The following is a 17169-nucleotide window of genomic DNA, read 5'->3' on the forward strand; positions in this document are numbered from 1 at the left end:
TTTTGCTAGCTTTGGGTTTAGTTTTATCTTTCTAGTTCCTTAAGGTGGAGAGTTATATTATTGATTTGAGATCTTTCTTCTTTTTTAACAAGTATATACAGCTATAAATTTCTTAGGACTGCTTTTGCTGCATCACATAAATTTTGTTATGTTGTGTTTTAGTATTAATTCATGTCAAAGTATTTTCTAACTTTGCTTTTGATTTCTTCTTTGACCCATTTGTTGCTTAAGGGTGTGTTGTTTAATTTCCACCTATTTGTGAATTTTCCAGTCTTCCTTCTGTTATTGATTTCTAGTTTCGTTCTGTTGTGGTCAGAGAAGATACTTTGCATGATTTCAATCTTTTAACATTTATTAAGATTTATTTTGTGGCCTAGCATATGGTCTATACAGGAGAATGTTCCATGTGTATTTCAGAACAGTATGTATTATGCTCTCGTTGAATGGAATGTTCTGTATATACCTGTTAGGCTTACTTGGTTTATAGTATTGTTTCAAGTCCTCTATCTCCTTATTGCTCTTCTGTCTAACTATTTATTCATTATTGAAAGTGGGATACTGAAGTCTCTATTATTGTATAACTGTCTATTTCTCCCTTCAGTCCTGTCAATTTCTGCTTCATGTATTTAGGAGAGGGTCAGTTGTTTGGTGTGTATACATTTATGATTGTTCTATCTTCTGATGGATTGACCCTTTTATCAATGTATAATGTCCATCTTTGTCTCCTGTAACAATTTTGACCTGAAGTCTGTTTTGTTTGATGTTAGTATTGCCACCCGACCTCTCTTTTGGCTACCATTTGCTTGGAAACCCTTTAATCATCCTTTCACTTTCAACTTATTTGTGTCTTTGGATCTAAAGCGAGTCTCTTGTAGATAGCATATAAATGGATCATGTTTTTAAAATTCATCTTGCCAATTTCTGCCCTTTTAATTGGAGAGTTTAATTCATTTACATTCATAGCAATTACTGATAAGGAAGGACTTCTTCTGGTTTGCTCTTTTTTTCCCTATATATCTTACATCTTTTTTGTACCTCAGTTCTTCCATTACTACCTTATTTTGGATTTAATTAATTTTTTTCAGTGTACTGTTTTCATTCCCTTCTCTATATATTTTAAAATTATTTTCTTAGTGGTTACCTTGGGGATTACAATTAAGAAAATTAACATTTTAAGACATGTAGTTTTCTCTTTCTATTAATTTGAGTAAGCTAACTATGTATTTTATAGGTTAATGGAGTGAAATTATTTATAGTCAATATTTCCTAACATCAATCTAAACATTTGTCCTGCTTTAATGTAATAAACTCTCTATTAGTAAATTCAAGAATTGAGTCAGGTTGTTATAGGTTAAATCTTGGGCTTGTAGGCAGAAAGTCTAATCTTTGGTGGTGCAGTAAAACCCTTACCATCCCCAGGCATGAGAGCTTCTCAGCTATTTCTGCCATCCTCCCTGGTTTGTTAATTCACTAGGGTGACTACAAGGGGGGCAGGTGGCAGCAACAGTAGCAATAGCAACAGAAGGTCCACACTGTATCCAGTGTAATAGGTCATGTTCATTATTCATCCAAATCATCAAGAAAAGTTGGACTATATTCCCTGATTCCTATTTAGGAAGACAGGGAAGTAATGCCTTTGGAAAAGGTTTTTACTAAAAGCTAAGAATTAAAAGATGTTGGTATTTTAAAGGATGTGTCAGTTAGCTGGAAGATTCACTTTGGTGAATCTTTAGTCTCAGTGACTCTGGGCTATAAGTAAAGGGCTGTAAATCAGAGCTGGAAAAGATTAAAAGATTTCATAGTTACAAGCATTTTACAGGGAAGGACAGTAAAGCACAAATAGATGCCCAGGGTCAAACACTCTGGTAGTGGCAGAGCTAAGGCCAGAACCCAGTCTTTTGACTTCCAGCCCAGTACCCTTTTCACCCCATCATGTTGCCCCTAGCTTAAACATTACAGTTTAGCTTTAAAAGGAAAACAAAGTATAAGTTGAAAGAACAGTTGGTAGGGTGGCCAGCCTAGGAGGGCGTTCTGGTGGCCCTGAATCTCCTTGGTTTGGTGTCAAGCAGAGGCTGATCAATTACTATGCACTAAATCCTGTATATGCATGATCACCTGGAAACCTCACCACGAACCTGGAAGACAGGGAATGTTGGCTAAGGGAAACTTAGTGTGACTCTTCTTTCTGACTTTCTTCCTTCTGCCTAATTGAGGAAAGGCCTGGGTAGCGCTCTCTAACAAGGCCAGGACATCTACTTCTTCCTTGTGACTCTCTCCCTGACACATGGATGAATACAAAAGAGTCCAGGAACATTTATGACACAGAGGCTGCTGCCACTGGCTCCCTGCTTTGAAATCTCTTAGGTCTGCAAGTCCCACAGGAGGTTTCCCCTTATCCTTAATTTATAGATGCGGACAGAGATTTAGAAAATAATTTGCCCAAGATCACACAGAGAGTAAATGATGGAGCAAAGATCTGAATCCAGGTCTATCTGACCTCATTCACTCAAAAGGAAATAATTTTGAGCTGTGTCTGTTTACATAGGCACTTCGAGTAGGAACATAAAGAGTTGTATGTTTGCCTTTAGATGCATATCACAAAGGCTTACACAAAGCTAACTACAGACCCTGTTCAGTGCAGTGCAACTCTGACATTTCCAAAGCTGCACTGTCATTATCTGAAAACCTTGATTATACTAAACCAATTTCACCCCCTTCAGTGTGAGGGCTGAGCCCTTCATCTTTTTCTCTCTTCCTTCCTAACCAAACCCCAATCCTTTTTCTTCTTTTGAGCTAGAAAGATATAATTCATGCTTTCACTAAATCCCCTGAAAAGAAGCCAACAGGACTCGAATGTGGCTCCCAGGTCTGGTGAAGCAAATTTAAGAATTCCAGTGTTGCCAAGAGTATGATTGTTGTCAGGCCCAGCAACCCCATTTTCAGATTTATGGCCTTGCAGTGTGGGTCAGTGGTTTCTGGGGTGTTTTCTAGAGCTCCCTGCAGCATATCACTCAGAGATCAGAAACCTCAAATCTAGGTGAACCACTTCCAACAGGTAAAATGATCACCAGGTTATGGGCGCCATTGGAAATAATTTCCATGAATTGTATTATTATGCTCCCAACAGAGCCATTTGGATAGTAAGGACATTTTTCCTGATGCTTTTTTCTTCGGCAACCATGCAGGGGTGGGTTCAGAGCACTTAAGTCTGATTCAAGCTCTTTGTTTCCCTCTTTTAGGCAAAACCAAAGCAGGAGAAGCCAAGCCTTCCACTGGCTTCTGAAGAAAAGAAAAGAACAACCGAACCGAAAGAAGCTGACCAGAAGAAGCCGAAAAAAGACAGTACAGGTTGGCACATCTTCACCCTCACTCAGAATCATGTCCTCAAGCTTAATGGCATGGTGCTATGTGACAGGAACCCAGGCCTGCTGTTGGTGGTCCTCAGAGAGCCTTCAGTTTAAGATGCATACTAATGTTGTCCAAGTTTATCCATCTAAACTGCCCAATTAATACAGTTGCCACTTGTGTGAGATTTAGGTAAAGGGTCATACCTGGATTCCTATTGTACCTAAATGAATTTCCAACCAGAGAGGTGTTTTATGTTTGTTTGTAAGTTTGTTTAATTCTATGTCTAATGTACATGCTGAGTTCCTCAGTGAGCCCAGATATCCGAGGGCAGCCAGTGATTTCCCCTTCAGCATTCCCCCTCAGCAACAGAACCAGACAATAATAACAGAACTGGCGAAAAAGACCCTGGTTTTTTAAAGTTGCTTTTCTCTTCCATTAGAGAGAAAAGGTCTTGTGTTAACAGTGAGACCAGTTCCCATATCCATGGGCAAAGAGGGCTTGGGCAGCTGCAGACAGATGTCCTTGGCAGCCAACACCTATCAAATCCCCAAACAACAAAAACCACTGGAGTGAAAATCTGTGTGTGTGTGTGTGGGGTGTGTGTGTGTGTGTGTGTGTGTGTGTGTGGATGTGGATGTTAGCTCCAGCTGATAGCAATCTAATTTCAAGCAATACTTGATAAACCAAAATTCCTGTTCCACAAATTAAGTCAAACAGCTATTTCATATTTTTGCCACAAAGGATTTCACATGTGGGTTCAAAGGCAGGCTATCCCTAAATACGTTTTCCCATGAAAAGTAACAAAACCACAAAACTCTTCTGCATAACAACAACAAAACAAGAAATTAAATGAGCAATTTCTTTTGCTTTCTTTTTATCCTCTTTTCATATTTATTTTTAATAGCTGTCACTTTTACACACAGAGGATAATACTTATTCAGTGTCCATGAGGGCAGATAACTTTGGTTTTCCATGTCATGGGAGTGGTTTGGAGTACAGCACCCCATGCTCAGCACTATATGCTAGATGTGAAACCACTAGGTGGAGCTAGGGACCAGTGGATGATGAGGGAGGGGAGGCCCCCGAGGGCCCTCCCACCTGGGGATTAAAATAAGTTCCTTAGTAAAAGTACTAGAGAGGAGAGAAGCAGTCTGTAGAACTGCTGCCTTGTGCTTGACCTGAAGCCTGTGGACCAAGGCAGTTGTTAAGGCTTTCCAAGAATGGCTTTGCATGTATATTACATCAGATTATTTTAATAGAGAGTTGAAAGCAGAAGAAATGGGGGGCCATAATCCTACCTTCCAGATAACCCCTGTTGACACCTTTCTAAAAAATAAAGCAATACCTGCATATTATATAAAAATTAAGTAGGGCCTCCCTGGTGGCGCAGTGGTTGAGAGTCAGCCTGCCGATGCAGGGGATACGGGTTCGTGCCCCGGTCTGGGAGGATCCCATATGCCGCGGAGCGGCTGGGCCCGTGAGCCATGGCCTCTGGGCCTGCGCGTCCGGAGCCTGTGCTCCGCAACGGGAGAGGCCACAACAGTGAGAGGCCCGCATACCGCAAAAAGAAAAAAAAAAAAAAAAATTAAGTAGAATTAAGTAGAAAATAGAAATACTAAGTAGGAAGTACAATTTCCCTTCACCCTGCCCCAGTCAGTTTCCTAAAAGGTAATCGCTGTTACAAGCTCAAAAATTGCCTTTTGCTGTGTCTCACATCTACTGGTGATGTGCCAACCTTGGAATCAGTTCATAAAACCGGATTTCACTTTGATTTAAAAATTTCCCACCACAGAAGGCTAATAGTGACCAAGTTGTTCTCTGTGTTCTGAATAGCTACTTCTCCCTGCTAGGGAATTCAATAGCAAATAGGTACCCATTGGGCCAGGGAGGAGTATTCTTATTTTACAAAATTTAAAGTACACATCTTTCCTTTCCTTACTTCTATTTGGTACAGGTGCCTCAGGCTGGGAACCGAGAAACAAAACTGGGATTTATGAACAGAAGACAACAGATCAGGCTGCAAACAGAGATGCTGCTGAGAGCCAGGGCTACCCATTTCCAGCAGCATACAGAAGACAATGTGGAAGGAGAGGCTCAAGTACTTCAGAAATACGTGAGCATGAATCCAAAGGAAGAAGCTTTAAACCATCCAGTCGAGCACTTGGCCTAGGTAATGGAGCTGGGTCCCCACCTGCCGGTAAGACTGCCAGGGGTTTCCCTTCCTGGCACCTGCCATTTGAGAAGCAAGTCATGGAGCAGCCCCCAAAGGCACGAACAGAAAGCGCTACTCCTCAGGAGCTGCTTTCAGATAAAGATGACATGGGAAGGAGAAATGCCGGTATAGATTTTGAAGGCAGAAAAGCATCAGCATCACAACCCATACCTGAAGACATGGAAGAGTCCATGGTTAGTGGTCTGTCACCATCCCATGAAGATGGGGCTTCTGGAGCCAAGAAGACAGAAACCAAGAAGAAAGAACCCGTGGTAGGAAGCCCTTCTACAACCCGAGATATTTTCTCAGTGACACTGGAGCATCAGGTGTTTATGGATCCTTCTCATAGCCAGTCAGAAGAGGAAGAAGCGTCCAGCTTTGATTTGAAAAGTGTCCAATTTAAAATGAAGTCAGCTCAAGATACCTACAAAGAAAAGTCTCCTGGAAACGTTGTCCAGGCCTTTACAGCAAGCATTTCAGATACCGAGAGAGCTTTGGTACAGGGAGGTATTACTGCAGAGAGGCTGCCTCCCAGAAGCCTTTCCCCGTCCTCAGGGGAGCTGAAAGCTGAAGCCGTTGCCTCAGATTCAGAGGGTACTTCAGAGGCGGGCAGTCGTTCTGAGCAGCAGCTGGCTTTCCAGTCCTCCAAGAAGCACAAAAATGAACAAGAAGTCTTCCCAGAATCAGAAAGTTCAGCTGTGGAAGTGAGCGGTCCTGAGCAGCAGCAGGCTCCTAGGTGGGGGGCTCCTAGATATTCTTCCCAGGCCTTGGGGAAGCCAGAAGTGGAAGCCATCTTTTCGCATTACGAGGGTGCTTCCAAAGAGGGGAGTGGCTTTGGGCAGCAGCGGGCTCCCAGGCACTCCCTCCAGCCTTTGCGGAAGTCCAAAGATGGCCAAGAAGTCTTCGCAGAATCCGGTTTTGTAGTGCAAATGACCAGTTCTGATGAGCAGCTGGCTCCCAGATGCGCTTCCCAGGCTTTGGGGGAGCCTGAAGATGAAGTCTCCACAGGATCAAAGAGCTATGTCAAAAAGTACAAGAGGGCTGAGGATTGGAGCAGCTGTGAGGAAAATCTGCGTCCCGGACCCCCTTCCCAGGCTTTGGGGAGGCCCAAAGACCGAAAACAAGTCTCCTGGGCTTCAAAGAATGTATCTGGAGCGGGGGGTGCTTCTGTGCAGCAGATGCCTCCCAGGCACCCTTTCCAGTCCTGGGTGGGCCCTACATCCAAGCAACAAGCCTCTGCAGGTCCAGAGAGCGCTGCTGTGGAGTTGGGCATTCCCATGGAGCCACAGCCTCCCAGAGTGACTTCTGAGGCCCCGATGAGACCAGTAGTCAAACAACCAATCTCTGCAGGTCCAGAGAGTGTCGACATTGAAGGGGGTGCTTCTACCAAGCTGCCGCCTTCCAAACATTCCCGGTCCACTGTAAGACCTAAACTCCAGGAAATGTCAAGTTTTGAGGGTGCTGCTGTTGAGGTGGGCATTTCTGGGAGGTCACTGCCTCCCAGACACCCTGCCCGGTCAGTTAAAAAGTTAAAAGTTGAGGAAATGTCCTCACGTCTAGAGGGCATGGCAGTTGAAGAAGGCATATCTAAGGAATTGGTGCGTCCCAGTCTTTTCCAGTTGTTCATGAAGTTCATGGTACAGCACATCTTTTCAGAGAGGCCTTCTACTGAGAAGGGAATCTATGTGGATCCTCTGTCTTCAAATCAACCTTCCAAATCTTTGTCGAGGCCTAAAATCGAGCACCAAGTTTTCTCAGGCTACAAGGGTACCGGTACTGAGGGAGGCATTTCTTTGAAGAAGCTGCCTACGAAAAGCCCTTTACCGTGCTTGGGGAGGCCTGAAGGCCTGCAAGAAGTCTTCTCACGTTCAGAGAGCACTCCTGTAAGGTGGAGTAGTTCTAAACAGCAGCTGCCTTGCAGACACCCTGGCCAAGCCAAAGATGAGGCTGAATTTCAGCCACAGACTTTCTCAACAGGCCCAGTGAGTGCACCTGTGGAGTGGAGGGGCTCGGGGGAGCACCTGCCTCCCAGACACCCTTTTCAGGCTCCTGCAGCCCCTGAACAGCAGCAACAGGTTTATTCAAGTCCCAAAAGTGCTGCTGCTGAGGGAACCATTTTGGAGAGCGATCCTAGCTGCTGGTCCCTACCGAGAGACCCAGCTTCTCCAAACAAAACCAAGCAACACAGCCAAGGCTCTGAAGACCTCATTAAGAACATCCTGATTCCTGCTACCAAAGCTGTGAAGTTCACCAGTGCTCCTGTCTGGCAAACGTCCACTTCTGGGGGCACTTACTCTGATCAAGGTAACAGCCATTCAAATTCATCCACCAGTCGGGCTGTTGTTGAAAACGTTTTTGGAGTCCAACTGAGAAAAACCTCTTCCTCACAGAAGTATAAGGGTGAGAAAAAAGATTTTACCAAGCTTCCTTCTGTTTCCCAAAGGGGTCCCCTCTGGACATTTGTCCACATTCTGTAATGGACACATAACCATCTCCCCATCCCCCTTTCCCCGTGCACCTTACATGTAGATAGGAGTTTATGCTTTTCTCAAAATACCTTTACGTGGATTATGCTCCCCTCAGCACCATGTAGATTTTATTTATTTATTTATTTATTTATTTATTTATTTATTTATTTATTTTTAAAGCTGTGGTTTTCTTTTTTCTTTTTTGAAGATCTTGGGGGTAGGAGTTTATTAATTACTTTATTTATTTTTGCTGTGTTGGGTCTTCGTTTCTATGCGAGGGCTTTCTCCAGTTGTGGCAAGCGGGGGCCACTCACTATCGCGGCCTCTCTTGTTGCGGAGCACAGGCTCCAGACGCGCACAGGCTCAGTAGTTGTGGCTCACGGGCCTAGTTGCTCCGCGGCGTGTGGGATCCTCCCAGTCCAGGTCTCGAACCCGTGTCCCCTGCATTAGCAGGCAGATTCTCAAACACTGCGCCACCAGGGAAGCCCACCATGTAGATTTTAAAAGCCGGCTCATTAATAGAGCCCTATGTTCAGACCCTCAGCTTGAAATCTTAATTTATTGTAAATGTTTGTACTTCCACAGCTTCTTAACTCACCTGAAATGTCTAAGAATCCAGAGCTAGGTGATTTTTTGAGCATTTATCGCTCTCAAAGCCTTTGTACCTTCAGGCTCATCATCACACAGTCTTGTACATGCCTATAACCGTATCCATTTAACCACACACTTGCATTAGAGACCACGAAGTGACAAATGCAATAAGATTTTCCTTGGAGTTAGAGAAATGACATCAGTGACCTAAGCGTCTGGCCTCCTAGGAATTTTCCCAGCCCACCTGGCAACTATTGTCCTACCCTGAAATGGGGATAGGAAGAGGGATGGACAAGGGAGGCAAAGGGACCAGTAAGAGGATGGTTTGCAAACTTTGAAGTACAGCTTCTTATCTACTCAAGGAACTCCTGCCTTGCCAAGTGGTGGGGAGGGCACAAAAGAAGGGGGCCCTTCTCTATATGTTATCTTTTTATTTTCATTTGGCAGTTAACAAGGATCCCCATTTGGGACATTATTGTGGGTAGGTCCCAGCCAGTCTCAAGACCCTGCCTGCCTCACTTTATTAATTTATTTTTAAAATAAATTTATTTATTTTATTTTTTTATTTTTGGCTGCGTTGGGGGGTCTTCGTTGCGGTGCGTGGGCTTCTCACTGCGGTGGCTTCTCTTGTTGCAGAGCACGGGCTGTAGGCGCGTGGGCTTCAGTAGTTGTGGCTCACGGGCTCTGGAGCACAGGCTCGGTAGTTGTGGCGCACGGGCTTAGTTGCTCTGCGGCATGTGGGATCTTCCCAGACCAGGGCTCAAACCCGTGTCCCCTGCATTGGCAGGCGGATTCTCAACCACTGCGCCACCAGGGAAGCCCCTGCCTCACTTTAGTTCTAACTTCTTTCATTCCTTTCTCAGGAAAAGCTCCTGGTCGACAGTCAGATCATGCCACCTCAGAGCCAGCTTGGATAACCATGATAAAGCAGAGGCAGGGGAGTCTCCAGGCCAACATTCCCGTGAAAGAGCCAAAAACCAAGAATAGAGCTGGAGCCAAGGCTGAGACTAAGGAACCTAGATATGGGGTAGGACCTGGAGCAGCCCACTAAACACTCCAAAAGGGTGCTGGAGCCAACTGATTAAGCTTACATTGGGAACTTTCCCAGACATGCAGCTCCCAGCATCCCAGGCATGCTGGGATGATGTCTTGCTTCCAATGTCCCATTTTCAATGTCTTTGGAAGTTTTAGAATGAGAACCCCTCTTGTCAAAACTACATAAAACTGACTCAAGAAAACTCAATGAAATTTACATATCGAGATGTCTAAGTTCCTATACTTTTAGGTGCTTACTGAATTTGTTGTGGGATCATGTGAAAATCTGTTTAACTCTTTGCTTTAAAGATCTTTTCATTTCATTATTAGTATTTTTAAGGGAGCAGGATCATACAGGGGGCAAAGTCCACCTTAGTTAAAGCTTTGTCAGAGGGAAATACACTAAGGTATATAAACTAATTAATTTAGACCAGTTGTGGAGAGGTTAATTTGAAAAGCTTAAACTGTACAATTTTGAAAAGACCTATTGTTATATTACTTTGTAACGCAAGGAGCGCAAGTCAGATGTAAATAGGTTTTGTTACGTAGAAATCTATGGAACTCAAGTCCGTTAACTGATAAGATTTGTTTGTGACCACCGCATTTCTGTTAGCTTTCTGTTAAGTGCTGGTAAAGTCCTAGAGAAAAGGTTGTTGTCAAGTTACATAATTCTCTTGTTAACCTGTTTACACTGTTTGTATGATTAGACAGCCTTTTCTCCCAGCTCAGAAAGGTGATGAAGTTGAACCAGCTTAGATTTTGTGAACCTGAATTCTGAACCAAGGTGCTTTCTGTGCTATTTCTTTCCTTATCTCTCTCTTTTCTTTTGATTAATGTTGAACTTATAATACCCAGGACAGGACTTGCACCTTGTGATCTGAATAAGTAATTTGCTGTTTTCATGTCAGGACTTACCAGCTTTCTGTTTTCATTTTTGTATTAAAGAGAACTGGCCTTGCAAATGAAAACCAACCAAGGAGTGTTTTCACTTCTGATGTCAACAGACAGGAGATGGCACGGAAGCCACCGAAGTCTACCAAAACAGGTAAAAAACACACCCCAACCCCCACTCCCAAAATAGCCCTGGCAGAAGTTGCGAAACTTTTGCAATTTCAGACAATACATGTCTCTCTTCCCCCAAATCAGCTTATGATTCTCTCATGGTTCTTCCATTAGATACAGATATTAGCTTGTTTTAGGAAAATCCAATTATTATGACTACTGTAAGTCAGACCAATGTATAATTTTCAGAGGGTCTTCCAGTCTTTTACCCCATCGAGGAAGCTGTATCAGAACAAAATTGTGATCACTCACTAGAACTTTCCTGTGGCTGGTATTCAAGAGGAAAGAACCCAAGCCACTTTCTAGTCCATAGCAAAATGGTGTTTTCTCACCTTCTACGTTCCCAGGGAAACTGTGGAAAATAATCCACTATAAATGCCCAATGGTATTGAATTGTCTTTTAACTATTTAAAAGGCTTGTTTCAGCCCCTCTGTATTCTGAGCAGAGGTATGAGAGGTGGGGAAATGTTGAAAGCTGAAACAAACACTGTGCTGTGATAGAACAGAATGGGGTCTCATCAGTAGAGTCACGTGCCAGAGGAATATTTTTTTTCAGAAGGAGCAGGGGGAGGGGAGGATAGATTTATATTGAGGCATCTTTGTTCTCTGACTTAGTCCGCCTCATGAAGAAATTAAACTAGGAATTAGGAACCCACCATCTGGCCATGATACAGCAGCACCTGACCTGCTTATAGCTGTGAATAGTCTCATGGGCACAGTAATCCTATCAAGTGGTTCTCAACTCTCACTGTGCTTTAGGATCACCTGATGTACTTTTTAAAAATTACAGATGGCCCTGGATCCATTGCTAGAGATTCTAATTCAATTAGTTCAGGAAATAGTATGTGCATTTGTATTTTTAAAAAGAGCCCTAGGTGGTTCTAATGTGTGGCCAGGGTTGAGAACCACTGGTTGAGTCTAAGCCACTAAGTCAATCAACCGTAAAGCAGGATGAGGGAAGGAGTAGAACTGGGGAATAGTGAAGGAGGCTGCTAGGTAGGAGTAGTTGATATCATGTTATTTAGCATATAGACTTTTACTGGGTGTATCTATTGAGTCATCAACAATCATTTCACACAACATAATGGATTGGCAAAACAAAAACAATATTACCTAATAAGAAATTTAAAAAACTGAACAGATACCATACAACATGTTTCCTCTCTGATCTCAATTCAAAAGTGTAAGACAATCCAATAATAACCACCCAAAGATTGGCAGTTATAGCTGTAGGTATTTTCTCTCAGGCCTTCCCATGTCAGGCCCCTGTGGCTCTAGCCATATTGATGTTACCCTTTTCACATACCACCCTATGGCATTGCCCATGCACTGACTTCTAGAAGCCAGAGGAAACCTGAAAGGAGGAAAATTTTTACTGCATCCCATAAACGTACCTCAGTATCTCTGGGGCTTCTTACTGCTTGTGTGTTATTTGCTATGGTTCCAGTAAGATTCGAAGATGAGAAGATATTTCAAGTACCTTCTGTGGAAAAAGAAACCAGAAGGTCTTCAACTGTCCCAGCCATGCTACAACAGCCGGCTAAGCCAACTGAGCCAGGCTGGTTCTCCGTGGCCAAGAAGAAAGACAAAGCATGAAACCATGTAGCCATGTAGTAAAAATCATGCAATAAATAGCTCCTGGGTGGAGTATCAGCATTTTAAATGATAATTGCCAATAGCTGTATTAATGTCACGTAGCGAATTATTTACTGTAACCATTTTTATTAAGCATAAGAGCCTTAAAAGGGGAATTAAAGCTAATAATGATTTGAATGAAACAGATGCCATGAATGCCTAACCTTCAGTACAGTCACTGCCAGCATCTGAAAACCCAGCATTTCCTCTATAAAAACTATATAAAATGTTTGCACTGCTGTCGAACTGAGAAAACTTTAACTTTGAACAATGTGCTTTAGAAGGGAGAAAGCTAAAACATTTTGTTGGAGCAACTAAGAGGTGGTCATTTCCCTTGATCTAATAAATTCATTCTAATGGAAATGTCCAGATGATTTGGTCCAAGGATTGGCTTTTAGGCTTTATGAGCCTAGTTAAATGCTTCAGTTCTTTGGTTGCTTTTCCAAACTTTGCAAAGCCCCCTAAGAAGATGTGGTAGAAGTGAAAATTCTGGGTCTCCAAGAAAAATTTTGCACAGCCAGTCCCCCAATCAGCCCACTGCCCTTTGAAACACCTTCTTTGTATCCCTGAGGGCTCCCAACACCTGCAACTTATACAGAGCTCTCTTTCCACGTGCCTCATGTCAACCTGTCACAAGTCTGGCAGCAGTGAGCACCTTCCTATGGGGCATAGCATTCCTTGGGGATTATCATACTCCTCTGGATGGTTAGCCCATCAGTGTTTGACCTTTTGCCCCAGTGCCACTGTGACCCTCTCTAGTTGCTCAGAAGTGTACTGCACTTCATACATATCCTATTTTTAAAGCACTTAAGACCCTGTTGAAATTCAAAATTCTGAAGATTCCAAAAGCTGTGCTTTCAATGGGGCAGATGGGAAGCCTTCCACAAGGAAGTCTGGGGCCACTAGAGAGCTGTCTTATGCCCTGGCTCCAGCCTTAAGGTGGAAAGCTCCGAGTAGCCCAGTTTCTTGTCCGTTTCCCTCAGCAGTCTCTGTTTCAGAAGATTTTAGCCTAAGACAAGACTGCACCCTCAAAGCCACAGAACAACTGACTTTCTGCTAACGGGGAAGCCTGAAGTGACTGAAGCAGCCTTTCCCTGCCCTCATTCCTGGAGGCACACACACCTCAACAGTCACTAGGCTGGACAGCCCCCACCTCCCCAGTGAACCACTTCCCCCCAAGTCATTCCCCTCTATTCCAACCCCAAACACACTAACCACTAATGGAGAGCTCCCTTTGGATGCCTGGACAGTACCTAGCTCATTTTCTCAGGAAACCCAGAAGTGTCTTAGTACACCTTTCACTGTGTCTGCCTCTGTCACCTTGGGGCTACTTTGCTTAAACAGAAATGCAGACCTAGACATAACTGTGCCTTTAAATCCCAAGTAGGGTGCTGCCTCATGCAAAAAACAAATTCAGAGAGGCTGTGAGGTGCCAGAGCTCATTTAAACCCTTGGTGCTTGGTTTTCCTGATGATGGCATAATGTGATATTGTACAATCATAGGCTGGTTTTGCGTTTCCTCTGTAAAACATCTATTTTTCCTCATACTATATCTTTGCCTTTTTGATAATGCTAGGGTTTTGTTTGTTTGTTTGTTTGTTTTTTGTGGTACGCGGGCCTCTCACTGTTGTGGCCTCTCCCGTTGCGGAGCACAGGCTCCGGACACGCAGGCTCAGCGGCCATGGCTCACGGGCCCAGCCGCTCCGTGGCATGTGGGATCTTCCCGGACCGGGGCACAAACCCGTGTCCCCTGCATTGGCAGGCAGACTCTCAACCACTGCGCCACCAGGGAGGCCCCAATGCTAGGTTTTTGATTGATTGATTGGGTTTGATTTCCTTTGTATTCCCATAGTTCATTAAGGTAGATGCCCTTTACCCAGGCAATCCTGGTAGATTAACTGTTATACCTCCCTTCCCCCTTTTCTCAGGGTGTACCACTATTAGGTTATTCTCACTCTAAGAACTCTCCATTCACAATTTCCTTTTCACAGTTAGCAACAAAAATCTGTTTTCAGTAAAGAGGTTAAGTCTTTTTTTAATGCCTAGAGTCACATTCTGACAAGTTTTCAGCTTCTTTTAGCATTCTTGATTTCTGCTATATGCAAAGCAAATAAATTCAATAAAGCCTGTTCTGTAGTCTGTCTCCGTCTGTCACATGGGGAGGGAAATTGAATAGGTTATTGACAACTTAGACCCAAGGGTTGCCAGAAAACCAAACTGATTTTAAGAGGTTGTGTGGGGCATAAAGACCCCTACGCAGGTGTGCCTGACCCAGCTGATGGCCTCCAGGTGGGTGTTTGTATGGGGGAGAGGTGGTATTGAAGAGGAGGTTTCCATATGTGTAAATACCTAGGGAGCAAAGAGACGGGTGGGAGAGAAAATGCAGATGGGGATGAGTAGTGGGGACAAGATGGTGGTTGTACTCCAGCCTGGCCCCGGGACTAGGTGTGAGTCCTACTGCAAGATGGGCTACTGGAACAAGCCATTATCAAAAGGAAGTGGCCCCGCTATGCTCAGGTAACAAAGTGTAACATAGAATGAGCAAGGGGAAGGGGTGACAGAGTGGATATTTAACCTGGCCCTCCTGTAACATTTGTCATATTTTCAGGGTTCAGAAAAAGAGTTCAGTTAGGTATCCACATGTCTAAAAATATTTGAAATGTTTAAATCAACTAATAAGCCATTAAATAAAATAAGTTGTATCTCCTTCCATGACAAATGTAACTTCATTATGACCTGAAAGTCCAGGTTGGGATTTAGAATTCTCAGGCTCCTCTAAGCTGTGCTCTGATGGTGTGGGAACAGCTGCCCCCTCTCCCCTCCCCCTGCCCAGACCCTGGCTCCTAGGCTAGGCCCCATCCCCTGTTCTGGGCATACAACCCCCTTGGGCCTGGGAGCACATACCTCGGCAGTGCAGTCAGCCCTCCCCAGGACAGCTCTAAGAGGAGCACACAGGCCCTGGAAGCAGGCTTGGGATTGTTCAGGGGGTGCCTGGAGCATGGGCTAGGAGGGACACACCCCTTGTTTCCATGGGCTGGGCTCCTGGCCCTATAGGGACGGGTGTGGTTGGAAGAAAGCCAGTGGGACCTCTAAAGCATAGAGCTCAAGACAGAGATATCTCTTGCCTGGGCCTAGAAGCAATACTATATTAACAACTAGCACGGCATAAACACTAACAAATCAGAACCAGGTTGAAGCCCCTCAAATCACCCTATATGGAAAACTGTCTGTTGGCTTGCCCTTTCATTTTGAGTAATGATGACAAGGGGCCTGTGCCTCTGTCTCACCATGTGGTTCTAGCCATAAGGAATACATGATAATACATTTTAAAATATCAACACTGGTGACAAAAAAAAAAAGATTGTGGAAGTGTTAAGTTTACTTTAACAGGCATTAGTTGAGCACCTACTAAGTGGAAAACTCAGTGCCTAGGACTTTGGGAAAGAAAGATAAAAGCTTTTAAGGCCCCAGCCATTCAGAAGTTCACAGTCCTGGAGATGGTGGGGTGGGGGCGGTAGATACACACATATATAAATAACGCACAAATACTTGGACATGAACATTCATAGCAGTGCTATTCACAATAGCCAAAAGGTGGAAACAACGCAAATGTCCATCGACAGACGGATGGATAAACAAGTTGCGGTATATACATACAACAGAAATATTATTCAGCCATAAAAATGAAGTACTGATACACGCTACAATGTGGATCAGCCTTCAAAACGTTATGCTAAGTGAAAGAAAGCCAGACACAAAAGTTTACATACTGTATGATTTCATTTACAGGAAATGTCCAGAATAGGTGAATTCATTGAGATGGAAAGCAGATTGGTGGTTGCCAGAGAATTGGGGGCTGGGGAAATGGGGAGTGACTGCTTAATGGGTACAGGGTTTTGGGAGTGATGAAGATGTCTGGAACTAAAGATGTGGTGGCTGCACAAGATTGTGAATGTCATTTAATTGTTCGCTTTTAAATGGTTGCTTTTAAGTGAACTCATCACCTCAAATAAAAAAATAATGCTCATATAAGTTAGAATATTAGATGTGCTACCACAGAATATGAGAGAAGGTATCAATGCTACCAGGAAGGCACTGAGGAAGCCTTAACTAAATGCAGAAATGAGGCTGTCTAGTCTCAACCCTCCAGGCCTTTCCCTATCTCTGATCCTCTGAGCAAATATGACTTAACCTTTTTTCCCCTCTTAAACAGAGTCTAGATATTAAGCTTATTCTCTCCCTTTCCTCTTTTTATTTTTCTCATTTTTAATTATGAAATATTTCAGACCTACACAGAGATATAGAGAATAATACCATCAACATCTATGTACCCACCACCCAGCTTAAGAAATGTAATATTACAAATACAGTTAAGCCCCCTGTGGAGCCCTTCCCAGTAGGATCTCCCTCCTTTTCTTTCCCCAAGGGGTAACCACCACCCTAAATGTGGTGTTTATCTTTCCACTGCATGCCTTTCTGTATGCTACATTTGCATACATCTTTCACATGCATTGCCTGTTACTCTCTACATGTATCCACAGTCAATATATGCTGATTTAATGTTTTCTTAGACTTCCTATACACAGTATCAGGTTTTCATCCTTTTGGAACCAGCTTGCGATTTATTTATTTATTTATAACATCTTTATTGGAGTATAATTGCTTTACAATGGTGTGTTAGTTTCTGCTGTATCACAAAGTGAATCAGCTGTACATAAACATATATCCCCATATCTCCTCCCTCTTGCGTCTCCCTCCCACCCCTCTAGGTGGACGCAAAGCACCGAGCTGATCTCCCTGTGCTAGGCAGCTGCTTCC

At 43.6% G+C, this 17169-nt stretch overlaps 1 protein-coding gene across 1 annotated transcript in view; it reads left to right on the forward strand.

Annotated features, from left to right (window-relative positions):
* KIAA1210 overlaps positions 1-12312 on the forward strand; it is a gene marked incomplete at both ends in the record, with an annotated part of 33020 nt that extends 20708 nt beyond the window's left edge. The window contains 6 exons of the mRNA XM_081223000.1: positions 3240-3348; positions 5303-6296; positions 6417-8005; positions 9483-9646; positions 10600-10699; positions 12164-12312. Of these exons, the coding sequence (XP_081079126.1) occupies positions 3240-3348; positions 5303-6296; positions 6417-8005; positions 9483-9646; positions 10600-10699; positions 12164-12312 (3105 nt within the window). The remainder of the gene's footprint in view (positions 1-3239; positions 3349-5302; positions 6297-6416; positions 8006-9482; positions 9647-10599; positions 10700-12163) is intronic.
* Between the last annotated feature and the right edge of the window lie 4857 nt (positions 12313-17169).

This window comes from Mesoplodon bidens (genome assembly GCF_964165515.1).
Source record: "Mesoplodon bidens genome assembly, chromosome: X".
Taxonomy (NCBI): domain Eukaryota; kingdom Metazoa; phylum Chordata; class Mammalia; order Artiodactyla; family Ziphiidae; genus Mesoplodon; species Mesoplodon bidens.